General features: G+C 36.8%; 1 protein-coding gene across 4 annotated transcripts in view; it reads left to right on the top strand.

Annotated features, from left to right (window-relative positions):
• Window positions 1-16,705: 16,705 nt before the first annotated feature.
• Window positions 16,706-27,857, top strand: part of Su(fu) (suppressor of fused domain protein) — a 494,976-nt gene continuing 483,824 nt past the window's right edge. For 2 of the 4 annotated variants that reach the window (XM_090393062.1, XM_090393061.1), the window contains exon 1: window positions 16,706-17,048. In XM_090393062.1, coding sequence (XP_090249188.1) covers window positions 16,900-17,048 — 149 coding nt within the window. In that variant the 5' untranslated portion in view covers window positions 16,706-16,899. The remainder of the gene's footprint in view (window positions 17,049-27,857) is intronic. The other 2 variants (XM_090393064.1, XM_090393063.1) reach the window with 2 other exon arrangements.

The following is a 27,857-nucleotide window of genomic DNA, read 5'->3' as shown; positions in this document are numbered from 1 at the left end:
ACAAACGCTATCTAATGAAGCTATTTGAGTGTATTTAAGTATATTTCGTTATATGGCACATAATTTAACGCAGAGGTTGTTAAAGAAACCAGCAATACATAGTATAGTGCTTTATGCCTTGTTTGGACATTATGTCGTTAGAGGGCGCTGTTATCGAACTAATGTTGAATTTTTTAAAAATTTGCATATCAGCGGATTACGTTCTTATTAGCGCAGTTTGATAGATAGCACTGCCCTATGCCTATATAAAAAGTTTCATATCGCTCGGATCATTTTCCAGCGAGTATCAGCGTATTCGTGCTGTAAGAGTGAAAACAAGCTGCTTTTAACTAAAAAACACGAAAAAATTGACTTTTTGCAAAATTTCAAGGAAACGTTATTTTCGTATTTTACACACACAAACGCTATCTAATGAAGCTATTTGAGTGTATTTAAGTATATTTCGTTATATGGCACATAATTTAACGCAGAGGTTGTTAAATAAACCAGCAATACATAGTATAGTGCTTTATACCTTGTTTGGACATTATGTCGTTAGAGGGCGCTGTTATCGAACTAATGTTGAATTTTTTAAAAATTTGCATATCACCCGATTAAGTTCTTATTAGCGCAGTTTGATAGATAGCACTGCCCTATGCCTATGTAAAAAGTTTCATATCGCTCGGTTCATTTTCCAGCGACTATCAGCGTATTCTAGCTGTAAGAGTGAAAACAAGCTGCTTTTGACTAAAAAACACGAAAAAATTGACTTTTTGCAAAATTTCACGGAAACGTTATTTTCGTGTTTTACACACACAATCGCTATCTAATGAAGCTATTTGAGTGTATTTAAGTATATTTCGTTATATGGCACATAATTTAACGCAGAGGTTGTTAAAGAAACCAGCAATACATAGTATAGTGCTTTATGCCTTGTTTGGACATTATGTCGTTAGAGGGCGCTGTTATCGAACTAATGTTGAATTTTTTTAAAATTTGCATATCACCTGATTAAGTTCTTATTAGCGCAGTTTGATAGATAGCACTGCCCTATGCCTATATAAAAATTTTCATATCGCTCGGATCATTTTCCAGCGACTATCAGCGTATTCGAGCTGTAAGAGTGAAAACAAGCAGCTTTTGACTAAAAAACACGAAAAAATTGACTTTTTGCAAAATTTCACGGAAACGTTATTTTCGTGTTTTACACACACAAACGCTATCTAATGAAGCTATTTGAGTGTATTTAAGTATATTTCGTTATATGGCACATAATTTAACGCAGAGGTTGTTAAAGAAACCAGCAATACATAGTATAGTGCTTTATACCTTGTTTGGACATTATGTCGTTAGAGGGCGCTGTTATCGAACTAATGTTGAATTTTTTAAAAATTTGCATATCACCGGATTACGTTCTTATTAGCGCAGTTTGATAGATAGCACTACCCTATGCCTATATAAAAAGTTTCATATCGCTCGGATCATTTTCCAGCGAGTATCAGCGTATTCGTGCTGTATAGAGTGAAAACAAGCAGCTTTTAACTAAAAAACAGAGAAAAATTGACTTTTTGCAAAATTTCAAGGAAACGTTATTTTCGTATTTTACACACACAAACGCTATCTAATGAAGCTATTTGAGTGTATTTAAGTATATTTCGTTATATGGCACATAATTTAACGCAGAGGTTGTTAAATAAACCATCAATACATAGTATAGTGCTTTATACCTTGTTTGGACATTATGTCGTTAGAGGGCGCTGTTATCGAACTAATGTTGAATTTTTTAAAAATTTGCATATCACCCGATTAAGTTCTTATTAGCGCAGTTTGATAGATAGCACTGCCCTATGCCTATGTAAAAAGTTTCATATCGCTCGGATCATTTTCCAGCGACTATCAGCGTATTCGTGCTGTAAGAGTGAAAACAAGCTGCTTTTGACTAAAAAACACGAAAAAATTGACTTTTTGCAAAATTTCAAGGAAACGTTATTTTCGTGTTTTACACACACAAACGCTATCTAATGAAGCTATTTGAGTGTATTTAAGTATATTTCGTTATATGGCACATAATTTAACGCAGAGGTTGTTAAAGAAACCAGCAATACATAGTATAGTGCTTTATACCTTGTTTGGACATTATGTCGTTAGAGGGCGCTGTTATCGAACTAATGTTGAATTTTTTAAAAATTTGCATATCACCCGATTAAGTTCTTATTAGCGCAGTTTGATAGATAGCACTGCCCTATGCCTATATAAAAAGTTTCATATCGCTCGGATCATTTTCCAGCGACTATCAGCGTATTCGTGCTGTAAGAGTGAAAACAAGCTGCTTTTGACTAAAAAACACGAAAAAATTGACTTTTTGCAAAATTTCACGGAAACGTTATTTTCGTGTTTTACACACACAAACGCTATCTAATGAAGCTATTTGAGTGTATTTAAGTATATTTCGTTATATGGCACATAATTTAACGCAGAGGTTGTTAAAGAAACCAGCAATACATAGTATAGTGCTTTATACCTTGTTTGGACATTATGTCGTTAGAGGGCGCTGTTATCGAACTAATGTTGAATTTTTTAAAAATTTGCATATCACCCGATTAAGTTCTTATTAGCGCAGTTTGATAGATAGCACTGCCCTATGCCTATATAAAAAGTTTCATATCGCTCGGATCATTTTCCAGCGAGTATCAGCGTATTCGTGCTGTAAGAGTGAAAACAAGCTGCTTTTAACTAAAAAACACGAAAAAATTGACTTTTTGCAAAATTTCACGGAAACGTTATTTTCGTGTTTTACACACACAAACGCTATCTAATGAAGCTATTTGAGTGTATTTAAGTATATTTCGTTATATGGCACATAATTTAACGCAGAGGTTGTTAAAGAAACCAGCAATACATAGTATAGTGCTTTATACCTTGTTTGGACATTATGTCGTTAGAGGGCGCTGTTATCGAACTAATGTTGAATTTTTTAAAAATTTGCATATCACCCGATTAAGTTCTTATTAGCGCAGTTTGATAGATAGCACTGCCCTATGCCTATATAAAAAGTTTCATATCGCTCGGATCATTTTCCAGCGACTATCAGCGTATTCGTGCTGTAAGAGTGAAAACAAGCTGCTTTTGACTAAAAAACACGAAAAAATTGACTTTTTGCAAAATTTCACGGAAACGTTATTTTCGTGTTTTACACACACAAACGCTATCTAATGAAGCTATTTGAGTGTATTTAAGTATATTTCGTTATATGGCACATAATTTAACGCAGAGGTTGTTAAAGAAACCAGCAATACATAGTATAGTGCTTTATACCTTGTTTGGACATTATGTCGTTAGAGGGCGCTGTTATCGAACTAATGTTGAATTTTTTAAAAATTTGCATATCACCCGATTAAGTTCTTATTAGCGCAGTTTGATAGATAGCACTGCCCTATGCCTATGTAAAAAGTTTCATATCGCTCGGATCATTTTCCAGCGAGTATCAGCGTATTCGTGCTGTAAGAGTGAAAACAAGCTGCTTTTGACTAAAAAACACGAAAAAATTGACTTTTTGCAAAATTTCACGGAAACGTTATTTTCGTGTTTTACACACACAAACGCTATCTAATGAAGCTATTTGAGTGTATTTAAGTATATTTCGTTATATGGCACATAATTTAACGCAGAGGTTGTTAAAGAAACCAGCAATGGGGTGGGGGGGGGGGGGGGTGGGGGGGGGGGGGGGTGGGGGGGGGGGGGGGTGGGGGGGGGGGGGGGTGGGGGGGGGGGGGGGTGGGGGGGGGGGGGGGTGGGGGGGGGGGGGGGTGGGGGGGGGGGGGGGTGGGGGGGGGGGGGGGTGGGGGGGGGGGGGGGTGGGGGGGGGGGGGGGTGGGGGGGGGGGGGGGTGGGGGGGGGGGGGGGTGGGGGGGGGGGGGGGTGGGGGGGGGGGGGGGTGGGGGGGGGGGGGGGTGGGGGGGGGGGGGGGTGGGGGGGGGGGGGGGTGGGGGGGGGGGGGGGTGGGGGGGGGGGGGGGTGGGGGGGGGGGGGGGTGGGGGGGGGGGGGGGTGGGGGGGGGGGGGGGTGGGGGGGGGGGGGGGTGGGGGGGGGGGGGGGTGGGGGGGGGGGGGGGTGGGGGGGGGGGGGGGTGGGGGGGGGGGGGGGTGGGGGGGGGGGGGGGTGGGGGGGGGGGGGGGTGGGGGGGGGGGGGGAAAATGTGTGATATTGGGTTCCTCTAGTATCCAGTTCCTTTGTAAGGTTTCTATAGTCAGCCACCGTGGTGGGCTGAATTCGTATTCCCTCGTCTGCATTTTTAGCAGACGTGTAATGAATTTGTGAATTTGCCATGATGGTTCTGAGTGTTGTCCATCTCTGCTTTTCCCTTAGGATAATCGGTGGCACCTTTTCATTGTGGGAAACAGAGGGATCTGAAATGGGAACATCCTCTTCCATACCAACAACATTTGTTGATTCAGCAGCAAGAATTTTTCTCTTCTTACGTGCGTGAGTTTCTTCTTGATCAGAAGGATTAGAGGTAGAGACAACTAGATTGAGTTTTTCCTCCACTTGTGGGGAGTCTTCATTTTCCTCAACTTCAACTTCAGGTGAGGAATACAAATTTAAGTAGCCGGGCCAATCCCGTTCAAACTTTTTGAGGAGCTTTTTAATAAAACTGAGTGCTAGCTTTTTATCGAGTGACTCAATAATAGTGTCGGGGTCAATCATGCTAGTAGGCCATGTCAACTTGAACTTCTTTTGTAGTTTATCAATGAGTTCAAGAGCTGGCTCTCTTTCGAGCAGATCAGCAAATACGTCCAGGTCAGGCACGCTCATATCGATTTAGTTGCGTATGTGCGTTAATAAAATATCCCGCAGGTCTAAAGACCTGCCAGCAGAAGTTTTTGTAAAATATCCCGCAGCCGCAAAGGACTACCAGCAATATCAAGCATAGGCGCGTCAACTAGCAACAAGATGTTAAAATACAACAACGACACTAATGGCAGTAGGCCTAGCGTATCGCCTTTGCGAAGTCAGTTGACTTACCTTGTATGGGAAATAAAATGTAAAATGCCTGTTTATTGCGGCAAGCAAATAACTGATATTACTAATGAATATAAGCATAAATCTCTGAAAACTTATCAGTCAAATACACAATTCACCATCAATAACACACGACACAAAACACTAACACGCGAGCCGCCATTTTCCCACTCAGTCTTCACAGTATTTACACATATGCAATCTAAATATTGTTTCCTTATTCTCACAAACATATGGTGTAAACTCATGATTTACTTTTAAAATATTTTTTTTTACATTGCATACATTTATTACAGTTATTATATACATTACATACATTTGTTACAATTATTATATACATTACATACATTTGTTTATATATGATACATTACTTACATTTGTTTACATGCGATATTTACATTACGTACATTGGTTTACATATAATACATACATTACATACATTGGTTTTCATGTGATACGTACATTACATGCATTTGGTTACATATGATATATCTTGGATGAGAACTAATTTCTTTGCTTTCATTTTTTTTTTTTTTCGGTGTTGGGAAGCTACGAAATCTATGATTGAGAAATTCGCGCGTGCGCGCGCACACACACACACACGCGCGCGCGCGCGCGCACGCACACAATTACTTGGAATGTATTGATATGTCGCTGAACTGGAAGCCTGAGCGAATATATTGTGTTTCGTTAAGTTTGTATGGTATTTTGGGTGCGTGTTTCTTGTTCGTAGTATGTCCATAGAGCTCTTTTCAGGCTATTGTAGTTTGTAAGGTATCTGTATTCAAATGGTAATTTGTTTATCATGTCTGGGATGTATAAGTTTCACGTGGCCTTTCCGTAGTTATTATTGTATTTATATGTGATATAATTAGTAGTCTGAGGTCTTTTTATACAGTATTTCTAACTGTCCTGTAGTAGGCATCGAAATAATGTTTTAGCAAGGCTGTATAGTGACATAATTGTTTTGCTGTCAGTATTTTATGATCTGACATTGCAATGTTTATAAGGTCATGATTTTCTCTTTGTTCCCAAAAGATCAGTTTTGTCATTTTGTACTGTAGCGATATTAATCTATCTAATTTGTAGGGTGCACAGAAAGTATACGTTGTTATAGCGTATCTTAGTATATTTTGGCATAGTGCTTTGTATATTAGTGTTTTTAGGCGAATGGGAACTATGTCTTTTAACCTGTAGAGTTTGCCGCTTATTGTTCGGAGTTTGTTGTGTAGATGGTTCATGTGGCAATTCCAGTTCATATCTGCATCGAAATAAATTCCCAAGCTATCGTATTGTTTCAACCTGAGTGATTGTAGTGGTTTTGCTGTTCTGTGTGTTTTTTATGTTGGATGGTTATATATTTGTTATCAACTGGTCAAGTCAGTGGTTTTGTGAATATCATTAATTTTGTCTTTTCTGAGTTCAGGTGTATGGAGTTTTTCGTGAGCCAGTCTATGATCAGATTTATATCATGTTGCATATTTGTTTGGGCTATGCTTGCGTTGTTATGGATGGATATTATTGCTGTATCGTCTGCATATTGGAATATCTTACCTTTGAGTGGTAACTGATTAATATTGTGCGTGTAAATGTTGAATAGAGTTGGGGAGAGTACAGCTCCTTGTGGCATTCCACAGGTAACTGGTAGCTCTCTGCTTCAGTTTGATCCGATATGTGTGATATGCTTTCTATTTTGGAGGTAGTTTGTAAACCATCTGTGAAGAGGCCAGTCTATTCCAACATGCCTGAGCTTTTCTAACAAGGTTTGATGTGTAAATGTGTAGAATGCTTTAGTTAGATCTATAAAGACTAACATGGCACTTTTGTTTTTGTCTAAGGTGGTATTAAGTACGTCTGTAAACTCTTCCAAGTGAGATGTTGTTCCCTTATTTTTCTGAAAACCATATTGTGTTTTGGGGATAATATGAAAGATCTCAGTGTATGCTGTGAGTTTCTTCAGTATGATCCGCTCCGTAATTTGAGTGATAATTTTGCTATTGGTCTGTAATTGCTGATTAAATTTCTTTTTTCTTGTTTGTATATGGGTGTGATTATGGCAGTCTTTAGCATACTTGGTATCTGTCCTGTTTTAAATATTTTATTTATTAGTTTTAGTAGGATAGGACTTAAACTAGTTGCATGTTGCTTTATATCTTTAGGTCTGATACCAACTATTCCTGGGCCTTTGTTTTCTTTGATTTGATGTATTGCTGAGAGAAGTTCTGTTTCTTTTATGGTTGGGAACCATAATGTCTGTTTTGTTTGCGGTCCAAGTGAAGCGTCACGTTTTGGAATTGGGGGAATATTTCTGTGCAGTTCTTGGATGGAGTCTGCAAAGTATTGGTTAAAATCATTGGCTAGTTGTTGGAAAGTTTTGCGTCTTTCGTGAAGCTGTGTTTTATGGTTTCGGAGGCGGTGGTGTTGGGAATAAAATCTAGCATCTCATTGATCAGATGCCAGGTTTGTTTCATGTTGTTTTGTGCGGAGGTCAGTTTGTCTCTGTAGTAGCTTCTTTTAGGATTTCTGATTTGTGTTGTAAGGCGATTCCTTGTTACCTTATATTCAGTTTTTAAAGCTATGTTATTTGGATAGCGCTTTAATTCTTTTCATAAAGCGCCCTTTTAGTGTATTTCTAGGATTAAGTTTTGTGTTATCCAAGGATTTTATGTTGTTTTTGATCGAATTCGGACTTTCTTTGTAGCTTTCTTATATATTTCCTCCAGTGTGAGTTTAATGTATAAGATATCTGCGAATCTGATGCCAGATGTTCCCAGTCTGTTTTTCTTATTTCGTGGTTGAATATTTCTTCGTCTGTTATTGTTTTCTGTCGCTTTTCTTCTGTGGAACATTGCATGGTATTGCAGGTTTAGAGCAGTGAAGTAATGGTCTGATACTATGCACTTTATGACTGATGCAGTGTAACTATTTGGCGGTGCTTGGACGTTTATATGATCTAGCCAGGAGGCAATGATAGTATTTCCGAATATTTCTTTTCTAGTACATGATGTTATTGTTAGTATTAGATTGTACAAGGATAGTTTGTCTAGGTATTGTACAGTGTTGTTCTGGTTTTCATTTGCAATATTTATGTTTATGTCGCCAATTATCATTAGATGATCGGTTGAGCATATTTCTTGGCTTGAAAGCCAGCAATTGAGTTCGTGTAAGAATTTTATCATGTTTAGGTTTGGTGGCCTGTAAATAGCATTTAGTATTATGGGATGCTGTGTAGTCGTGGTATTAATGATTTCGAGGCAGAGAGTTTCAGCATGCTCAAACGGATAGGCCATTTCTTTGCTATTAATTTTTGTTTGATAAATATTAATATTCCACCCCCTCTTTTTGTTTGGTGGCATGATCTATGTTGTTGGAAGCCTGGAATTTGGAAAGCAGTCGCTTCGTCATTAGTTATGGATACTTCTGTAAGAATCATTATATCAATTATATCAGTGTAATTCCTCAGATAAGCTTGTATAGGCTTCCTCAGATAAATAACCAATGTTTTCTGATGTTAATATGTAAGATTGAGAGACCTCTCGCTTGTACTGTGTTTTGTTTCCATGCATCAAGAGATTCGAAACTGCAATTACTGATGTATTCTAATGTAATTACATCTATCTGATGGTTCACGTTCATTTTTGTTGTGTTGAGATCTTGTTATTGAACTAAGTTGGAGTCTTTTGTTTCACTCTGCCAACCTGTCTATATCTACAGAGCTTTTTATTTGTATAGAATTTGAAGTCTGTGACTTTCTCAAGAATATTTTGCTGTCTTTGATCCATAAAAATTGATACTTTTTTTTCTGTTTTTTTTCTTTTCTTGCTTGGTACAAAAGATTCTGATTGAAAGGTGTTAAATACTCAGATAGAAAGATTGGCGTATTGTCTTGCGATGCATTTAAATCCTTGACCACTGGTTTTTTCAGTCTGCTGGATTTTATGAGATTGTCTCTTGTAGCCTTGCTTGTCAAATGAACTATGACTGGTGTGGGTCGTGGCAAGCCTTGTTTTCTGTTCTTCCTGGGAAACCAATTTATGGTCTGAATATCATTATGCTGCCGGGGAATGTCAATTGCATGGCCTATCTTTAAAACTACGTCTCTGAGATTTTCTGTGGATTCGGTTTCTGGAAGACCATTTATGACAAGGTCTTCTTTATGGTGTTGTTGGTTTAAAACTTAGTATTGTAGTTTCAGGGAATTATATTCTTGACGGAGTTCCGATGTATCTTTTATCAATTTGTGCTGCCTGTCAGTTAATGTGTTAATGCTGGTTGGTTTTAATGTCTTTTACCGTTTGTAAGACTTCTTCAACTTTTGAATTATTAAATTGAACAAACTCTTCATATTCGCTAATTTTTTTGTTATTTCTTTATTCTGTTTATCAAATATTTATTGGACAAGATCTACCAAACTGGCTTTTATATTTTCTAAACCTTTTTCTAGTAATAAATAGACGGAACTCAAATTATAAGACTCACTAGTGTTTTGTTGTCTGTTCAGTTCATCGTCCAATTCTGCCTCCGGCATAATCAGTTGCGTCGTGGGTGGTGGCGTTTCTTTGTTCTCTCTACACTTTAGGCACTTCCGTTCTTCTCGTTTGGCATTGGATTTGTGTTGCCAGGTTGTTTCAGAAAGTACGGAACATGCAAAGTGAAGATTCCTATGCCATTTCCTGCAGGTTATGTAACATCCGTCGGACGGCAATTCCTTCTGACACTTATTGCACTTCATGACTCACCTTTCTTCCTTTGGACAGCTGCAAAGATGGCGACGTCCTTTGTTCTATACTCGTTAGCAACCGCGGCGTACCCTTCAATTTTTAGCACACTCCGATTTTGGATTCCACTTGGCCGATTTCGATGAATTATATGTCACTGTCTTCGGCGTGACAAGTAGAGTTACTATATGACACTTTTAAATTAAAAACAGCAGTTAGAACCGCATTAAAACTATAAAAACGGGACCAGCGATACAACCATGCAACCGTTCTTATGCCTATATAGCGCCCTCTCCCCAATAATAATAATAATAATAATAACAAATTATTATTTTTTTTCTTTTTGAATGAATAAATAAATGTTGTAATGACCCAAACTGACTTACGCCTTTCTCTACAGATTCCAAAAAAATGATCCATCGGTCGCACTACAGATTTGGCCACCTGCATGCACTCACGCCCTGTACACCTATTAGAACCGCCCCAGACTTTAAGATCTTAAAATGTTAGTCAAATAAAAATATTCGCATGAGTTAATATATGGGGAAAAAAGTGTGTGTGTGTTTGAGGGGGGAAGACACCAGGATGAGGATACCAATGATAGCCAGTAATTAATTTTTCAGAAAATGTGTAATTGTTGATGTCATTTCTTGACTCTAAACTAAAAATTCCCATATTAAATAACAGAAATGAATTACCACACACATTTGAATTTGAAAATTCGTGATGCCACCAATAGACAAATGTTTCCCAACACTTCCACAATCGAACCAAAGACACCAACACTTGAAACAATATGCCCCAGAATTCGATACTCTAAACATCAGTCGAATCAAAAACAAAACGTGATGTCACTGACAGATGTGTCCCCCAGCGAAATTCCAAACATTTCATACTCTATCTTATTTCCAACCATTGCCCACAATTCCATAGGCAAACAATTACCCATAAGCCACCACTGAAAACAAAAAAAAATAAGACACTCACACAAAACTGCCATCCACGAAATACCGGAAGTCACACCTCACAACTATTATAACTTCCTTTTCCACTTCAACTCAATTACTTCACGAATCCTTATCTCTAACCATCACCCACAATTCCATACGCTAACCAAAACACACGACGTGACGTCACACACAGTTGTTCCCCGAGGGAAATTCCAAACACTCCATACTCATGACATTACCTTTCCTTATCTTATCTTGATCTGGTCACTAGATAAAGATAAGATAAGAAATCGTGATGTCATCAGTGTGTGTCTGTGTGAATAACTCACACACACACACACACATGGGTGGTCTGAAAACTTCTCGACCTAATAATGAAAAAACGAATTTATTATTTCAAAATTATTTTTATTTTTCAACATAATCTCCGTTGAGACTAATACGTTTATTCCAGTGATGCTCCAGCGCCATTATTCCATCCTTGTAGTGATTCTCAGTAAGATCTGCAAATGCCCCCACCCCCCCTCTACAGCTGAAATCACCTCTTGATGTGAAGAAAAACGCTGCCCAGCGAGAAGAGTTTTAATTTTGGGAAGAGATAGAAGTCAGAGGGAGCCAAATCTGGGGAACAGGTGGATGTTCAATTCATAGTGCAGATCCCTTAATTTTCCCATTGATAAAACACCTTTGCTGGCATGTGCATTGTTGTCCTGATGAAAGATGATTTTTTCTTCTGCTAACTTCTGCTAACTTTTCTCACAAATGTTTCGTCTAGTCTCGTTAAATGATCGGAATAATATTCTCGGTTATTGTTTTGCCCTTTTCAAGATAATTAATAAACAAAATGCCTTTAGCATCCCAAAACACCGATGGCATGACCTTTCCTGCTGATGGAACTGACTTTGTCTTCTTTGGCGCTGAACAACCGGCTGCTGTCCAATGTTTTGACTGCTGTTTGCATTCTGGTGTGTAGTGGTGAATCCAAGTCTCATCCATAGTAATAAAGCGATGCACAAAATGAGTTTTATTCTTGTTAAAACGCTCCACGCACTGTTCAGAAATTTTGCTGCATTTGCATTTTTGATCTGCTGTGAGCATGCGCAGGACCCATCTTGCTCAAAGATTTTTCATTTGCAATTCTTCATGCAAAATATATCCTACATGTTCTTTATAAATTCCTACTGGAACTATTGGGCAAACGAATCAACTTATGTACTCAATACCCTACGTCATAACATCTGATTTAGGATATAAGATTAGTGAACCCAAGCAGTAAGGCTCAGGAACCAAAATGGAAACATCGACTGGAGAATAAAATTCTTAAACTCATAGCAGACGTGAGCAATTTGAAAAACCTTAAGGGAAAGAAGCTGAAAAACACAAATATCCGAAATAACCTAATAAAGAGATATGATACTGGAACACAATCTTTTGATGAAGTATTAGAGGAAGTGAAGCAAAAAATAGTTGCAGTTGCAGCTAAAATAAGAAGATACAGTGCACAGATTTAACAGTACAAGCAAAATTCGATGTTTCGCGCAAATCAGCACCAGTTTTACAAGAAAATTGATTGCTTGCGGAATGATAACCTTAAAGAAAATATAAACATAAATACCAGGGACAGTCTAGTCGGCGACTAGAGGAAATTTTTCTAAGCCTTTTTTCGAACGGTTCCCGAGTTAGTCGATCTCTGGCACGGGCAAGCAGGTTTTTCCTCCCGGAAACTCGGGTTTTTCGTCCTGTAAACTCAAGAAAATCGACCGTAGAACCCACATTATTTCAGACATTAAATATATTGTGTTAGGGTCAGGGACCACGAGATGGCGGCACATTTGAGCCGTCTCTCTTCACTACGTACCGCTTAATTAGTGATAGCCTTGGGCCATCTGTCTCTGATTGGGTACCAGTGGAGATTGAACTGCCCACTCAGTCTTCAAAAAGTTAGATAGGGCTAATGGCCTCGCCTACTCCCGTATACGGGAATAAAAAGGCGTTAGCTGATTTTTTTTTTTTTTTTTTTACCAGGGACAAACAAAATACACTAAAGTTTTGGAAAAACGTACGGGACAACCCTGAGAGGCACAATAACAAGGCAAAGTGGATTGAACAAATTATGTACGAATCTCAAGAACGAAAAATGGACCAACTGAAAATAACAGCTCAAATGATTCAAAAGCAAGCTAAAAAAATAAAAATTGGTCATCATCTGGGAAGGATGAATTAAATGGCTACTGGTTGAAATATCTAACAGGCTTACACGAAAGACTTGCTAACCAATTTTATCATGTTTTAGAAGGAAAAAGCAAAGAAGAGTGGCTTACAGCAGAGAAAAGGTTTTTGATCATAAATGATAAAGAAAAAGGTCCAAACCCAGAAAACATCCCACCAATAACCTGCCTGCTAACAACTTTTAAGCTACTTACAGGCATAGTAGCTGATAAAATATACAGCTATCTTAAAGCAAATTCTCTTTTCCCAATTGAACAAAAAGGTGACAGCAAATATTCAAGAGACACAAAAGACCAATTGCTGATTGATAAAATGATTCTTAAAAATTGCAAACGTAGAAAAACCAACCTTCATATAACTTGGATAGATTATAAAAAAGCGTTTGATTCGGTGTCTCATAGTGAATTTTAAAATGCACAGAACTATTCGGTATTAGCGAAAACATGCCAAACGTGCAATCCAGCATGAAAAACTGGAAAACAACGTTGGTTCTAAATAGAGAAGAAATTGGAGAGTTAAAAATAAAAAGGGACTTTCAAAGAGACTTATTATCTCCTCTATTGTTTATATTGTCATTGATCCCCTTAACTAGAATTTAAATAAAACTGCTCATGGTTATCAAACTGCACAAAAGAGAGCAAAGATATCTCACATTTTATACATGGACGATCTGAAGTTGTATGCAAAATCAGAGCATGAACTGGGATCATTGCTTAACACTGTGCACATATTCAGTCAAGATATCATACGGAGGTAGCAGGGTTTTTTCTCCCGGAAACTCGGGTTTTTCATCCCGCATACATACAAATCGGCCCTTCAGAACACACGCAATTTACAGACAAAATTACTAGTTGTGGTGGTGTTGGAGGTGGGCGGTAGATGGCGTTGATGGAGATGATTCGTAGTAGCGGTTAGGTGTAGAGACAGTTGTAGATGTCCTCCCGTGATGAGTCTTCGGACTCCTTGGAGGTATCAGGAATAATAATAATAATAATAATATATCAATGGATTTTGGCTTAGACAAATGTGCAATTGCTGGAATAATGAGAGGAAAGTTTGAAGATCTGAACGAAATAGAGCTGCTCAATGATGAAATAATCAAGACAATAAAATTCAAAGACAGCTACATATATTTGGTAATTTTAGAAACATCACAAATTCTTCACAATAAGATCAAAGAAAGAACTAGAGCAGAATATAAGACGATTAAGAAAACTCCTTAAGTCAATGCTTAATGCTGGAAATTTGATAAAAGCAATTAATACCTGGGCCATACCTGTTCTGAGATATTCAGCAGGTTGTTGAATGGTCCCAGAGAGAGATGGAAGATTTAGACCCAAAAAACTCGAAAATTAATGACAATGCACCATGAGATTTATATGCTATATCTATCACGCAAAAAAGGAGGTAGAGGATTATTACAAGTGAAGCAAGTTATTGAAGAAGAAAAACGAAATTTAAATGATTATCTGCAGCAAACAATGTAAAAATTTCTAATTGAGGTAAAGAAAGAGGGTTTATTTAAACCAATGGAGACAAAATTGGAATACAAAACAACCAAGTAAAAGTGAGAACTGAAAGATGGAAAAATAAGGCAATGCATGGAAAATACCTTCACAGCATAGAGGACAGAACTGAGAGCAACTTGACCTGGCAATGGTTGAGAAATGGAGCACTAAAGAAAGAAACGGAATCGGTAATTTTTGAAGCACAAGAACAGGCCATTAAAACCAACGTTATGAAGGCAAAAATACAAAACATTCAAGAAGACAATAAACGTAGATTGTGCAAAGAAAAGGAAGAAACGGTAGACGACATTATGCAGCAAAATCGCACAAATTGAGTACCGTAAAAGGCATGATAACGTAGCTAAGTTAATCCACTGGCATTTATGTAAAAAGTATGGGTTTGAAGTATCTAAAGACTATTGGAAGCATAAAGTTCACCAGAAAGTGGTTGAGAATGAAAAAGCTAAAATACTCTGGGATTTCAAAATCCAGACTGAGACTGACAAAAGCTTGGAATTTAATACACCAGATATCACAGTGGTTGAAAAAAGTGAAAACAAGGGTGTTAAGTTTATCGAAATATCGGTACCAGGAGATAGTCGGATTGACGACAAAGAAAATGAAAAAATTACAAAATATCGCGATTTGCAAATCGAAGTTGAACGAATCTGGCAAAAGAAAATGAAAGTTGTTCCCATAATAATAGGTGCTTTAGGCGCCATCCCTAAAACATTGAAAAAACATCTAGAAGCACTCAAGTTAGATGGATTAAAAATCGGGCAGCTGCAAAAAGCCGCTTTGTTCGGCACAGCTTTCATTTTCAGAAAGTATTTCCACAACTCATAGGCCCTTGGGTAGGGCTCGTATTAGTGGAATATAACCAGCTCTTTCTTAAGACTGAGGAAGCAAATCAAGCTTTGATGAATATTATATCTGTGTGTGTGTGTGTGTGTGTGTGTATAGCTCAGTGGATGTGACGTTTGCACACCACCACACTTGGCCGCACGAAGGAAGACTTGGTTTCGAGTCTAGTCGGCGACTAGAGGAAATTTTTCTAAGCCTTTTTTCGACCGGTTCCCGAGTTAGTCGATATCTGGCACGGGCAAGCAGGTTTTTTCTCCCGGAAACTTGGGTTTTTCGTCCCGTAAACTCAAGAAAATCGACCGTAGAACCCACATTATTTCAGACATTAAATATATTGTGTTAGGGTTAGGGACCACGAGATGGCGGCACATTTGAGCCGTCTCTCTTCACTGAGTACCGTTTAATTAGTGATAGCCTTGGGCCATCTATCTCTGATTGGTACCAGTGGAGATTGAACTGCCCACTCAGTCTCCAAAAGTTAGATAGGGCTAAATGGCCCCGCCTACTCCCCGCATACGGGGAATAAAAAGGCGTTAGCTGATTTATATATATATATATATATATATATATTTTTTTTTTTTTTTTTTTTTTTTTTTTAACATTTATTATACCCAAGGTAAAATACTTTCTACATTTATATCACCTCCTGAGATTTTTATTTAATAAGGTTAAAACACCTTATGGTAACTTGTTCTGGTAAAATACTTATGAGCTCTGTATTACTAAAATCTTGGTATTTCTAGCCTGGCTCCCACTGATGAGACCTCAAGAAAGGTCGAAACCGGTCTGGGTAGTGGCCCCCTTGCCTTTAATACAAAACATCATACATCTCCTCTAGGAGATGTGCTTTGCATTAAGGGTAAATATTAAGATTAGTGATTAAATAGCCTTGGTCTTGCACTACCTGTAGGATGAGCTAGACTTGTAACACTTGCAGGCGCAAACTTGACTTGTTTGTCTGTTTGCTTACTTGTTAAATGGAGTAAAACCAGGTTTAAAATAGCTTGGGAACTTTATATATTAAAACACTCTTCTTCTGTAACCTTTCTTGCACTTCTAGCCAAAACAGTTCGTACTATCCGTTTGCAAGTCTTGTAGATTAAGGACTTATCATAACCTTTTCTCATTTCATGTTGCACTTTTATTAGACAGTCTGTGTCTTTGTTTTTAGGGTTTCTCTTTTCGGAGTTATTATATTCTGTTGTTTTATTTATTTATTATTTATTAGATTTGCATATATAGTAACGTACAACTCTAAGTTATAATAATTTAATATTGTATCTTCAACTATTGTGTCGAAAAGTTTGTCTACTCTACTGATATTTCTCTAAATATCCTGAAAAAGAAAACTAGTTTGATTTTGTGTTTCTCAGTGTATGTATGTTGCCGTGCGGTGACTTTATGGTTTCTGTTTTGTCTATTTTTTTTTTTTTTTTTTTTCTCCGTTTTTTGTTTGTTTATTTTATTGTATCCCTTTAAGTAAATTTTTCACTTGGTTTTATATGTGTTAATGAATATCTAGAAACTAAAGTTTGTTCTTCCTGGTAGTTTGATTCCATGTGATTTTACAATTAGCGACTAGAAATGGATGATTTTTCCACTCCTTTAAGTGCATTATTTAATTTAAAATAAATGGATGGAAGAGAATGTTTCACTCGTAACTTTTTAGTTGCCCCTAGATCTCAAATACCTCCTGGTTTAGAATGCTTATACGCAGCATGCAGAAGACTATATCCCGATCAAGCTAACCCTCTACAAGTAACAGCTGTCTTAAAGTACTGGTATGTGTCACTTAACCTATTTATTTTTAAAATGTGTATTTCTTTACGTAAAGTGTTCAGTATTATATTTCTTTAGTGGTTGACGAATATATTGGAGTATTGACTAGATATATTTGCTTTTAGAGGATGTGTTTTGGTGATTAGTATGTAACTATTTTTAGTCAAACTGCATTTATTATTATTATAGGAGCACCTCCATGGAGTCCGAAGACTCACCACCGGAGTCCCAAACTATGAACACAATACTTATCCTATCTCTCTCTCCTTGAACTCATTGAGAGATGAAGCACTCACAACTGAGTCAGCCAGTTCTTTCCACTCCCTCACCACTCTCCAACCAAAAAAATCTAATCCCCACGTTGTTAACCGCACTCTTACTTAATTTCCAGGGATGGCTTCTTGTTCTTCAACCACTAGCCAAGTCCTGAAATTAAATGTTTTTATCATATCCCCCTCTTCTCTGCTTATCAACCAACTTCTGCACCCCCACAAACTCATGAATTCTTCAGATCACACTCCATTCCTCAGGCCACTCATCTCATCTTTTCTGCTACTTGGAATCCAGGCAACCAGACCTGACCACAGTTATCCAAAATTGGACATATCAGTGCCTTATAAAGAAGAATAATAACTTATTTTTCTCTGCATGTTATCATGTTTTTCAATAGTCAAATAATCACATGAGCCACGTTGAACACCTTAGCAAAATGCCCTCTGTACTTCAACTCTCTGTCCACCAATATTCCCAAGTTCCTTGCCTCATCAATTTCCTGGAATACAGTTCCATCAATACGATACACAGCTTGTAATCTGTTTATCCTAAAATACACAAATTTACACTTTTCCACATTAAACATCACTATCTTTTGTCCATACTGACAGCTTATTTAAATCATCCTGCAAGCTCTCTAATCAACTTGATTAATTATTATGCTACCCAACTTTGCATCAGCAGCAAACAACTGAATATCTGCCTTCAAATTATTTCCATATCATTTATTTACAAATTGCATATAAAAAAGATTAATAAGAATAAATTTCAGCAATTTTCAGAGATGTAGCCTGAACAATTATTACATTATGTATTAAAATAGCATATTTTGCTACTTTCTTTGTAGTTCTATGTACCAAAGGTGAATGTGTACACTCTGCAGGGAGCATATCCACATAGATTTTCAAAAATATTGCGATTAAACTGTGCACACCATGAATTATAAATAGCAGAATTATATAAAACACTTATTAGTTACCCAACAAGATTGATTACTGTGATTGCCTTGGGGTGTTTTGTCTGTATTGCAAAGTTTATTAGTTCATCATTGGTTAGATTAAATATGTTTAATATTGTTTTTAGCATCAGCGTCCCCACAGCGCCCGCGCGCATACACACACACAAACATATCAGAATGACAAAATCTATAACACTACCATGGTGCGTGTGTGCATGCATGCATAAGTAGTTAAGGATATGTTTCTTTAAAATTCTCTTAATGTGTTTCTTTAAAAGTGGGGTGGACAAAGGATTAAATATGTTTTACACGTTTGCTTGTGGAGTATCTTCACGACCAGGCTACTTGTATATAGAGGCTAATAACTTCACATTAATTGTCTTAGTATCCCATATCAGACGGGTGGTCTCATCAGTTGGTTTGACTCCCACTGATGATATCTCTGTAAAAGTCAAAACCAGTCTGGATAATGGGCCTTTCCATAATGCATAGCATGATACACATGCAAAAGGATGTGTACTTTGCATTATAGGATACTAAGGAAATTATTGTGAAGTCATAAGCCTCTATATATAAGTAGCCTAGTCATGAAGATACTTCGCATGCCAACTTTGTTTGCTTACACTTGAATAAAGGATTAACCACACTACCGGCCAAGACGCCTATAGACGTCAAGTTTATCACAGATGCGAAGTGCATATTAAAATTGTAATACCATTGATATTATATTGAAATATATGATGGATACAAAGTGTACGAGGATGTGTATTTGATCCATAATGACCAGTAAGGTGGTTAAACAAGAATATAATTTTTGGCACCTTTAATTTAATTTATAATGAAGTTGGTTGGTTGGTTTATTGGTGCAAGAACAGCAGAGGTTACAGTAATACATAAATTGTCAAAGGTAAACTAGTAAACAATGTGCATGTATACAAAAACCAAGCCAAGTAATGCAATTGCTACATGTAAATAAAATTACAGCAAATGCTACAGCAGTACATAAATAGTCATGTAGTTAGTAAATAAATACATAAGTTAGTAAATAATGTGTGTATACAAAAATTAAGTTAAGCAATGCAGTATCTACATATAAACAAAATTAAGTCAAATGTGTTTGTACAAATTAATTCTTTGTACAACGTTAAAAACATGCAGTCTGTTTGAGTCTGATAACATCTACCTCAGTGTATATGACTTAGCTAAAGGTAAAAATTTCATTCCTCTCTTGTGTAAAATGCTGGCACTCCATCAGAATATGATAACACATTGGAGATCATCAGCTCTCAATAAATAAGAACATGTAAGATGACTGACCTATGTGGAGCCCAACAAGAACACCTTCCTCTCTTCTTTTTCTATGTTGACTAGAATGCCAATGCTTACTTTCAGGCTTAACATGTAATTTGTTTGTCAATGTTTCCTGCCATGATGACTGTTATTGATCAATTAGTTTTGATGTTATAAACTGTCTTTAGTCTGTATGTGGTACTGTCAAACAATATGTGGAGAAAGTATCAGCTGATCTTGCAGCTGCAGTCTCATTTCTCTTAATTCCAGTGTACATTAAACAACTGCAGGTAGACATGATGGAGTATGAGACATGGAGTTGACAGAATGAGAGATTGCAGGATGAAGTGCAAATCTGCCATGGAGAGATTGCTGTTATGTTTGGTGTAGGCAATGTTCTCAACATTCATGCCAATAGTTTTCATAGTCTCTTTAACACATAACAAAAGCATGTATGGCAGTCTGATGCATGTGATATTGAACTTCCCAATACAAAGAAAAGAGACCAGTCCTTGGGATGGTCTGGAAAATACTTTATCTTTAGGGCACAATTAACAGACAGTTGTTTCTCTCTAAGTGATAGGGCTGTTTCATTTGCTTCAACATAAAGACTTTGAGTGGGTGATGTGCGAAAGGTACCAGTAGCTATTTGTATACTCTGATGATGGATGAGATCCAATGATCGGAGGTTATTCTGCCTTGCAGAACCATAAACTTGACATTCATAATCCCACTTTGAACGTATAAGCGCATGATAAAGATGAAGTAATGAAGATCAATCGGCACCCCGTTCATTAGAGGATAGAATGCGAAGGAGACTCATTGCTATCTTGCAATTTTCTCTTAGTTGACAAATGTGTGCAAGAAATAAGTTTTCTGTCAAAGATGAGTCCCAATAACTTGGCTTCTGTTGCTACTGGAATTACAGTTCATCCCATTCTTAATTCAGGATTTTGGTGAAGAGTGCATTTTTGACAGAAGTGTACACAGACGGGGTGCTTAAGAGTCAAAGCTGTAATAACTCAGAGGAGACCCCCACATAGCCTTTAAAGGAAGGCAGAGAACAGACCATATTCTGACCTAATGTCCAATCCTCACCTTCGCATCATGCACCCTGTTGGGTATCTACCTGGATACTGAACGAATGAGGATGGACTGGCAATTTGGGATTTAGCACACCAAATTGTATTCTTATTGGCTTAAACCAAAATCCAAAATGATAGTACAACATGACAAAATTTCATTCCAGCTGGGACATCGCCTGGTTAAATAAGGTCCCCGTTGTTTTCACCAGGGAACCAGGGCGAACAGTGAAGTCAGCTACTGAAACAAATCTGAAACGCACCCCAGCTCAACATCACCAGAGTTAAAGATCGGTACTATCAACATAAGAAGCCTGAATGGTAAAGAAATGGAGCTAGCTGAGGAATTAAATAATTACCAGATCAACATAATAGGGGTGACTGAAACAAAAAAGACAAAAACTGGTGAGATCTTTCTGAGCAATAAATAGAAAATGTTATATTCAGGCAGTGACAATTGAGGAAAAGAAGGCGTAACCATAGTATTCAACACTCAATGCGAGGCTAATCTTCTTGAATGGCAGGCAGTCTGAAATAGAGTGATGTGGGCAAATATCAGAATGGGGAACTGGACAATGAGACTTATTTGTGCCTATGGTCCCACAGAAGGTTCTACTAAGGTAGAAGTGAGGAATTTTTTGAGACTAGAGAAAGCAACTGACACAACGAAAAAGGAAAAGTTGGTCCTTGTTGGGGATCTAAATAGCAGAGTAGAAAACGATTGTGAGACATACAAAAATATTTTGGGAAAATTTGGAGAAAAGAGCAAAGCTAATAATAACGGCAAATACCTGTTGGATTTCTGTTCGGGACATGGACTGGTTATTACTAACGCCATGTTCCAACATAAAAATGTGCACAAATTCACATGGAGAGAAGAGGCAAGGAATAAGAAGTCTCATTGACTATGTTATTGTTGATAGTGATGTTTTTTCTGTATGGTGCAGGACACCAGAGTGTACAAAGGATTTGAAATTGGAAGTGAACACTATTTAGTCTTGAGCAGGATAAAATTGAATTTCATATTGAAAAGAATAACATGTAAGAAAGTTTTAAAGTGAATAAAAGTTGAGCAGTTCTCAGATATGAACTGTAGACTAAAATATACAAAGATTATTGAAGAAAAAATGAAAGAGTTTGAGAACAGGAACCAAATCCTGGAAATTCAGTGGCAAGCCTTGAAGAAACCCTTATCGATTCAGCCAGAGAGACATGTGGTGAGGTTGTCTGCAAGGATAGAAAAATCAGAACTCCATAGTGGACACAGAAAGTTAAAGACGCAGTGAAGGAAAAGAAGAAAGCATATCAAAAGTAATTCAAATAAGTTAACTTGTGCTCTTAGAGAATACAGACACAAATGTAAGAAAGCTAAACACTGTGTAAAACTAGCTAAACAAAAGTCAAGGGAGGACTTTGACAAGAACATAGAAAATAAATATCAAGAAGTGGCAAAATATTCTGAAGGTTGGTGAAGAAGCTTATAAATGGAGGAAAGAGTGCTGTTAAAGGAGTTGGAGATGATAAAGGTGACATGAAAATGGGACAAAAATATATCCTTGAAGTATGGAGTAATTACTTTGAAAAATTGCTAAATGAAACAAACAGTGATAGCACAGTGGTAAAAAATACTCAACAGGCATACAGTCAGAAATACATATCCATACTTGAAGTAGAAAAAGCCATCAAAGGCTTGAAATGTGGAAAGGCAGCAGGGGTAGATGATATTCGACCAGAAATGCTGAAGTATGGTAGTATAATAAAAAGTCTTACAGTGGCTGCACTGCATAGTTCAGTAGGTCTGGATAGAGGGACAAATTCCCAATGATTGGAGTAGGACTCTTATGGTACCCATATATAAAAAGGGAAATAAAACTGAATTTGAGAATTACAGAGGTATTTCTGTACTGAATGTTCCTGGTAAGATTTATGCAAGTATACTTGAGAAATGGTTTAGAAGAATTGTGGAAGAAAAGCTTGATGAAGAACAAGCTGGATTAAGGCCAAATAGATGCTGTCAGGATAAGATCTTCACTTTACGACAAATAGTTGAGAATTCATGGGAATATAACAAAGATCTGTATTTAAGTTTTGTCGATCTTAAAAAGGCATACGACATGGTGCCATGAGAGAAGCTATTCAATACGCTACAGTTGGATGGTGTCAATGGGGCATTATATCAAGCAATACTTAGTCTTTATTTGAGTTGCAAGTCAGCAGTTATAATTAAAGGAAGTACTGGAAGATGGTTTATTGTTAAATCTGGTGTGAGACAAGGATGTACATTATCCCCGCTGTTATTCATTATCTATATGGATCACATTATGAAGGAAAGTGGTAATAAACATGATATCAGAATTGGAGATGTTAATGTATGCTCTTCGCTTTATGCAGATGATGTTATACTTCTAAATAAATCTGCTACAAGTTTGCAAGATTCCCTGACTAAATTGAATAACTGTTGTAATACATATGGCATGAAGATCAGCAATAAAAAGACAAAGACAATGAAAATAGGTAGAATCGTTGAAAATGTCAACTGTGTTGTGAACGGAGAACTTGTGGAACAAGTAAAACATTTCAGCTACTTAGGCACGATTTTCAGTGAAGATGGTAAATTAAATATGGAAATAGACAACAGAATCAACAAAGCGTGTATGGTAGGAAGTCAATTGAATAAATTCATATGGTATAAGAGAGAAATTAGTCGGAACTAAATTAGCTGTATACAAGACAGTGTTCAAACCAGTTTTAACTTATGGATCTGAGAGCTGGGTCAGAAGTAAAACACTTGACCAAATACTAGAGACTGTAGATATGAGAGTTCTGAGAAAGATTAGAGGCATGAACAGATGGCATCAATGGTAGGAATCCCATTTTTTGAAAACAAAAAACCGGGAAACAATAAATTTTGTAGAATTAAGGGTTAAGAGAAATAAATTTTATTCGTTAACATTATGTATTTTAAAATAAAAAAATTAAATATTTATTTGAATTTGAATTTGATTTATTAATGTAGATAATATAAATGTTTATACATACGTCAAATAAATAGAATTCTAATAACAACACTTAAATACAGATGACAATACTTAAACACATGACACTTAAATTAAACATTAATAAGTATATGAAATATAAAGACATAGAATAAAAATATGAAATGTTAATATGTCAATAATATGGGAACTACAATGTAAATATAAACAACACGAGCCTTATGCATATTGTGTAGATGCATAATATCTGAAATTATATGAAAAATAAATGAATTTAATTTTTTAATTTAATTTAAAAATTAAAAAAAATGAAAACAAATTTATAATTAATTTTTAATATATACCTGCTCTCTTCCTTATTCTCCCTCTTCTTGTACATTGTTGCGTAGCTTATGATATCCGACGGTCCGAAATGCTTCTCATTGGTTGAAAGAAAATGAACTATTGTGGCGCATTAATATTCAAAAACATGTCGATCAATAAGAAACATTTTGGACCGTCGGATATCGTATGCCATGCGAACTAAGCTTGAGACAAAAGATTGCTAAAAATTTACCGCCGACCAGACCAACGAAATAGATGCCCTGGTTGCGATTAGTTAAACATACAGTTAGGCGACTCTTTCCCTCATTCTGACATTCTTTTCTCCGGCTGAATGAAATGTATGGAACTAAATTGTTTTCCTAAAAATTCTAACATTCTGATAATTCACTGGAATTCAAAATAAATATGTCTCTGCTTTTTGTTTTGTAAACATACATTTTTAAAAGTATGTTTATTTTTAAATTTCATCTCAAAATATTATGACTTGTACTTATTCTTATTAGAATAAGTACAAGTCATATATTAATATTCTAAATGTTAATATTCTAAAAAATCCGGGACATTTAGTGTCCCGAACTAAACATATCGGGACTCTGGGACAGAAATAATAAAACCTGGACATATAGGATCCCTAATCAATGGCAATATCATATTAAAAACGAGGATATTTGGAAAGAACTTGACATTGTTAGCATCCAGGAATGCATTAGCAGAGCTAATCTCATGTGGTATGGTCACTTAAACAGAATGGGCGAGGAAAGATTAGCAAAACAAGTATTCTCTGCCAGGTTGGCAGGAAAACGACCCATTGGAAGACCAAGGTATAGGTGGATTGATACAGTACAAATATAAGATCTGATAATGTAGTCTTGACAAGTAACAGATTGATTTGGAGGAAAATTGTAGATAGGAAGTTAGTAATGATGTAAATTTTTCATGTAGTACTGTCATATCCTGTACATCCCTTGAGGGTACATGACAAGAATTTGATGATGTGTACACACACTTTTCTATTGAAAACCTGAACCCATTACTAAGAGCCCCTAGAGAAACATGATCAATTGCTTCCTGAAGTTGTATCACAACCCAGATCACGATGTGAGAGACTTACTACAACACCGTTGATCCTTGCACTCTAGCCCACTACTGATTGATTCTTGATCCACCATCCAGGACCATGTCTTGCCAATGTAGTGTAAGACTACCAGGAACTCCTTTCTATATCGATACAAAATTAATAACGGAAAAAACTCACGTACAAAGATTATTTAATAGTATAAGTTTCACCTGCGTGTCATAGGCATCTTCAGTACATTAAGCTCAAATTAAACAATAACTGACAATTCCAAAAAGCGCCACCTAAGTAGCTGGTGTAAGATAACTAAAAAGGTCAATAAATTTTCTAAAAAAAAAAAAAATAAAAGTTAGGAAAGATTAGCTGATTTGTAAAGTACTATCTCCCATAAAGGGGATAGAAGGAAGCCGTCAGATCTGTTTAAGTTAGGAGAATGAAGTAGAGTTTCACATGTTTCTTTATAAAGGTGTTCCATGAGAAACTGACTTTTGTGAAGAACTCTTGTCTTTCTCCAATGAACTCTGTGTCTAGTGAAGATGGCATGTTCTGCAAGTCCAGACTTTCAGGTTTAAAATATTCAATATAAGATTGGTGTTCTTCTAGCTGAATAGAGGCAGATCTTCCCGTTTGTCCGAAATAAGATAATCCACAAGAGCACGGAATCTGGTAGACACCTGGATGATTAAGATGTGCAAGCTTGTCCTTAGGAGAAGTGAGAAAGGGGGACATTTTTCTAAACGGTCGAAAGGCAACAAACATATTCAGTGGTTTTAAAACTTTTGCTATACGTTCACTGATTCCTTGTACATAAGGGATAGTAATGCGCGTTATTTCTTCTGTGTTTGAAGAGGAAGACATATTAAAACTACTCAAAGTTCTTTTAATGAAGCAATTCTTATAACCATTAGAAAGGAAGAAGTTATATATTGTAGTACTTTCTGTAAAAGATCGTCTGAAGAACAAAAGGAGTGGGCCCGATGAACCAGTGTTTTAATAGTTCCTGCCTTTTGACTGGGATGGTGATGAGATTCCGCATGGATATACTGGCCTGTATGAGTCTTCTTTCTATAAACTGAGAAATGTAGGTTACCATCTGGTTGGCGAAGAATTAGAAGATCTAAAAAGGCTAATTGCTTATTTGATTCTACTTCTAGGGTAAACTTGATTCTAGGATGAAATGTGTTTAACTTAGTGAGAAATTGTTGAAGTTCATCCGAAGACCCATTCCATACAGCAAAAATGTCATCGACATATCTGAACCAATGAGTAGGTCTAGGAGAAATGTTGTCAAAGATACGTTGTTCAAAATGTTCCATAAAGAAATTGGAGATAGCGGGAGAAAGAGGATTACCCATTGCTGTTTCTTCAATTTGTTGATACAACTTATTTTTAAAGGAATAATAACTAGAATTTATTACAAAATCAAATACCTTTACAATGTCTAAAAATTATACTATTAAATAATCTTTGTAAGTTTTTTTCCATTATTAATTTTGTATCGACATGTCTACTCACGATATACCTCTTTTAAAACCCTTTTTATATGTCCACATGTCACACTGCACGGCAATACAGCAGCAAGATATTGGATCCCAGTGATAGTGGTATGGAAGAAAGGATAATAGAAAATACTCAGAAATAGAGCAAAGGATATTATTATTATTATCTGAAATCTCCATGGAGTCAAGGAAGGCTAAAAATCGCCCAAACCAGCTATCATTTCTCTTAAATTCATTCACACTACATGCGCTCACTACACCTAATGACAAACTATTCCACTCACTCACTGCTCTCTGAGAGAAAAAACTAGCTCTTATCCTTTTCTTGACTGAGCAAACTCAACTTTCATGAATCCTCCGTTTTCTCTCCCCACCTTTCTATAACACCCATTCAGAAGTTTATAGACCTCTGTCATATCACACCTCTTTCTCCTGTTAACCAGAATCTGTAATCCATACTCGCAATCTATCCTCGTAATCTGATTCTCATAATCTGGATATAATCTTTGTAACTCTTCTTTGCACCCTTTCCACAGCTTCTTTATTCCTTTGGAATTTGTGAGACGAAATCTGCACACAGTAATCCGTGTGTGGTCTTATCAAAGCCTTATAAAGAGGCAAAATGACTTCCTTATCTGTACATGTCAGATAAGGAAGGTCTGCTTCAACATTGTAATTATCCTCTGAGTTGTATTTGCAACTTTGCTATGTGACCTTTGAACTTCAAATTCCTATCCATCAATATGGCAAGATGCCTTACCTGCTTATTTTCTTGTAGCATAACCCCGCTAATATGATATGCTGCTGGAAATCTAATCACACCAAAGTGCATAATTTTACACTTACCAACATTAAACTGATAACCAATTTTGTTTGCCCAAATGTCTAGCCTATTGAAATCCTTTTCCAACTGCTGAATATCATTAGGATCCCCTGTTGCTCTTCGCATCATCGGCAAACAATTACACATCTGATATTAGACCCTGACTGATGTCATTAATGCATAGATTGCACAATAATGGTCCACCTACTGAACCCTTAGTTACACCACTGGTCATCTTATATCTGGCAGTTCACACCCACTGTATACCGCTCTTTGATATCTTTCTGTCAACCATCCCCTGATCCAAGTCACGAGTTCATCATCATGCGTATCAAGGATTTAGGCCTAGCACAGTCTGTTCCGGCCTTAGAAGTCATTGTTTAAGAGGACATCCTGGTTTTCTTTTTCCTAATGGCTTGTTTTGGTAATCTTTCTGTTTTTATTCTTTGAACGTGTTCCATCCATTTATGTTTATATTTTTTTAATTTTTT

Source organism: Typopeltis vanoorti, chromosome 5, assembly GCF_054136105.1.
Source record: "Typopeltis vanoorti isolate ZY-2024b chromosome 5, IOZ_Tvanoo_1.0, whole genome shotgun sequence".
In the NCBI taxonomy this organism is placed as follows: Eukaryota; Metazoa; Arthropoda; class Arachnida; order Uropygi; family Thelyphonidae; genus Typopeltis; species Typopeltis vanoorti.
The sequence above is the reverse complement of the archived record's forward strand: the minus strand, read 5'-3'. Positions and strand labels throughout refer to the sequence as shown.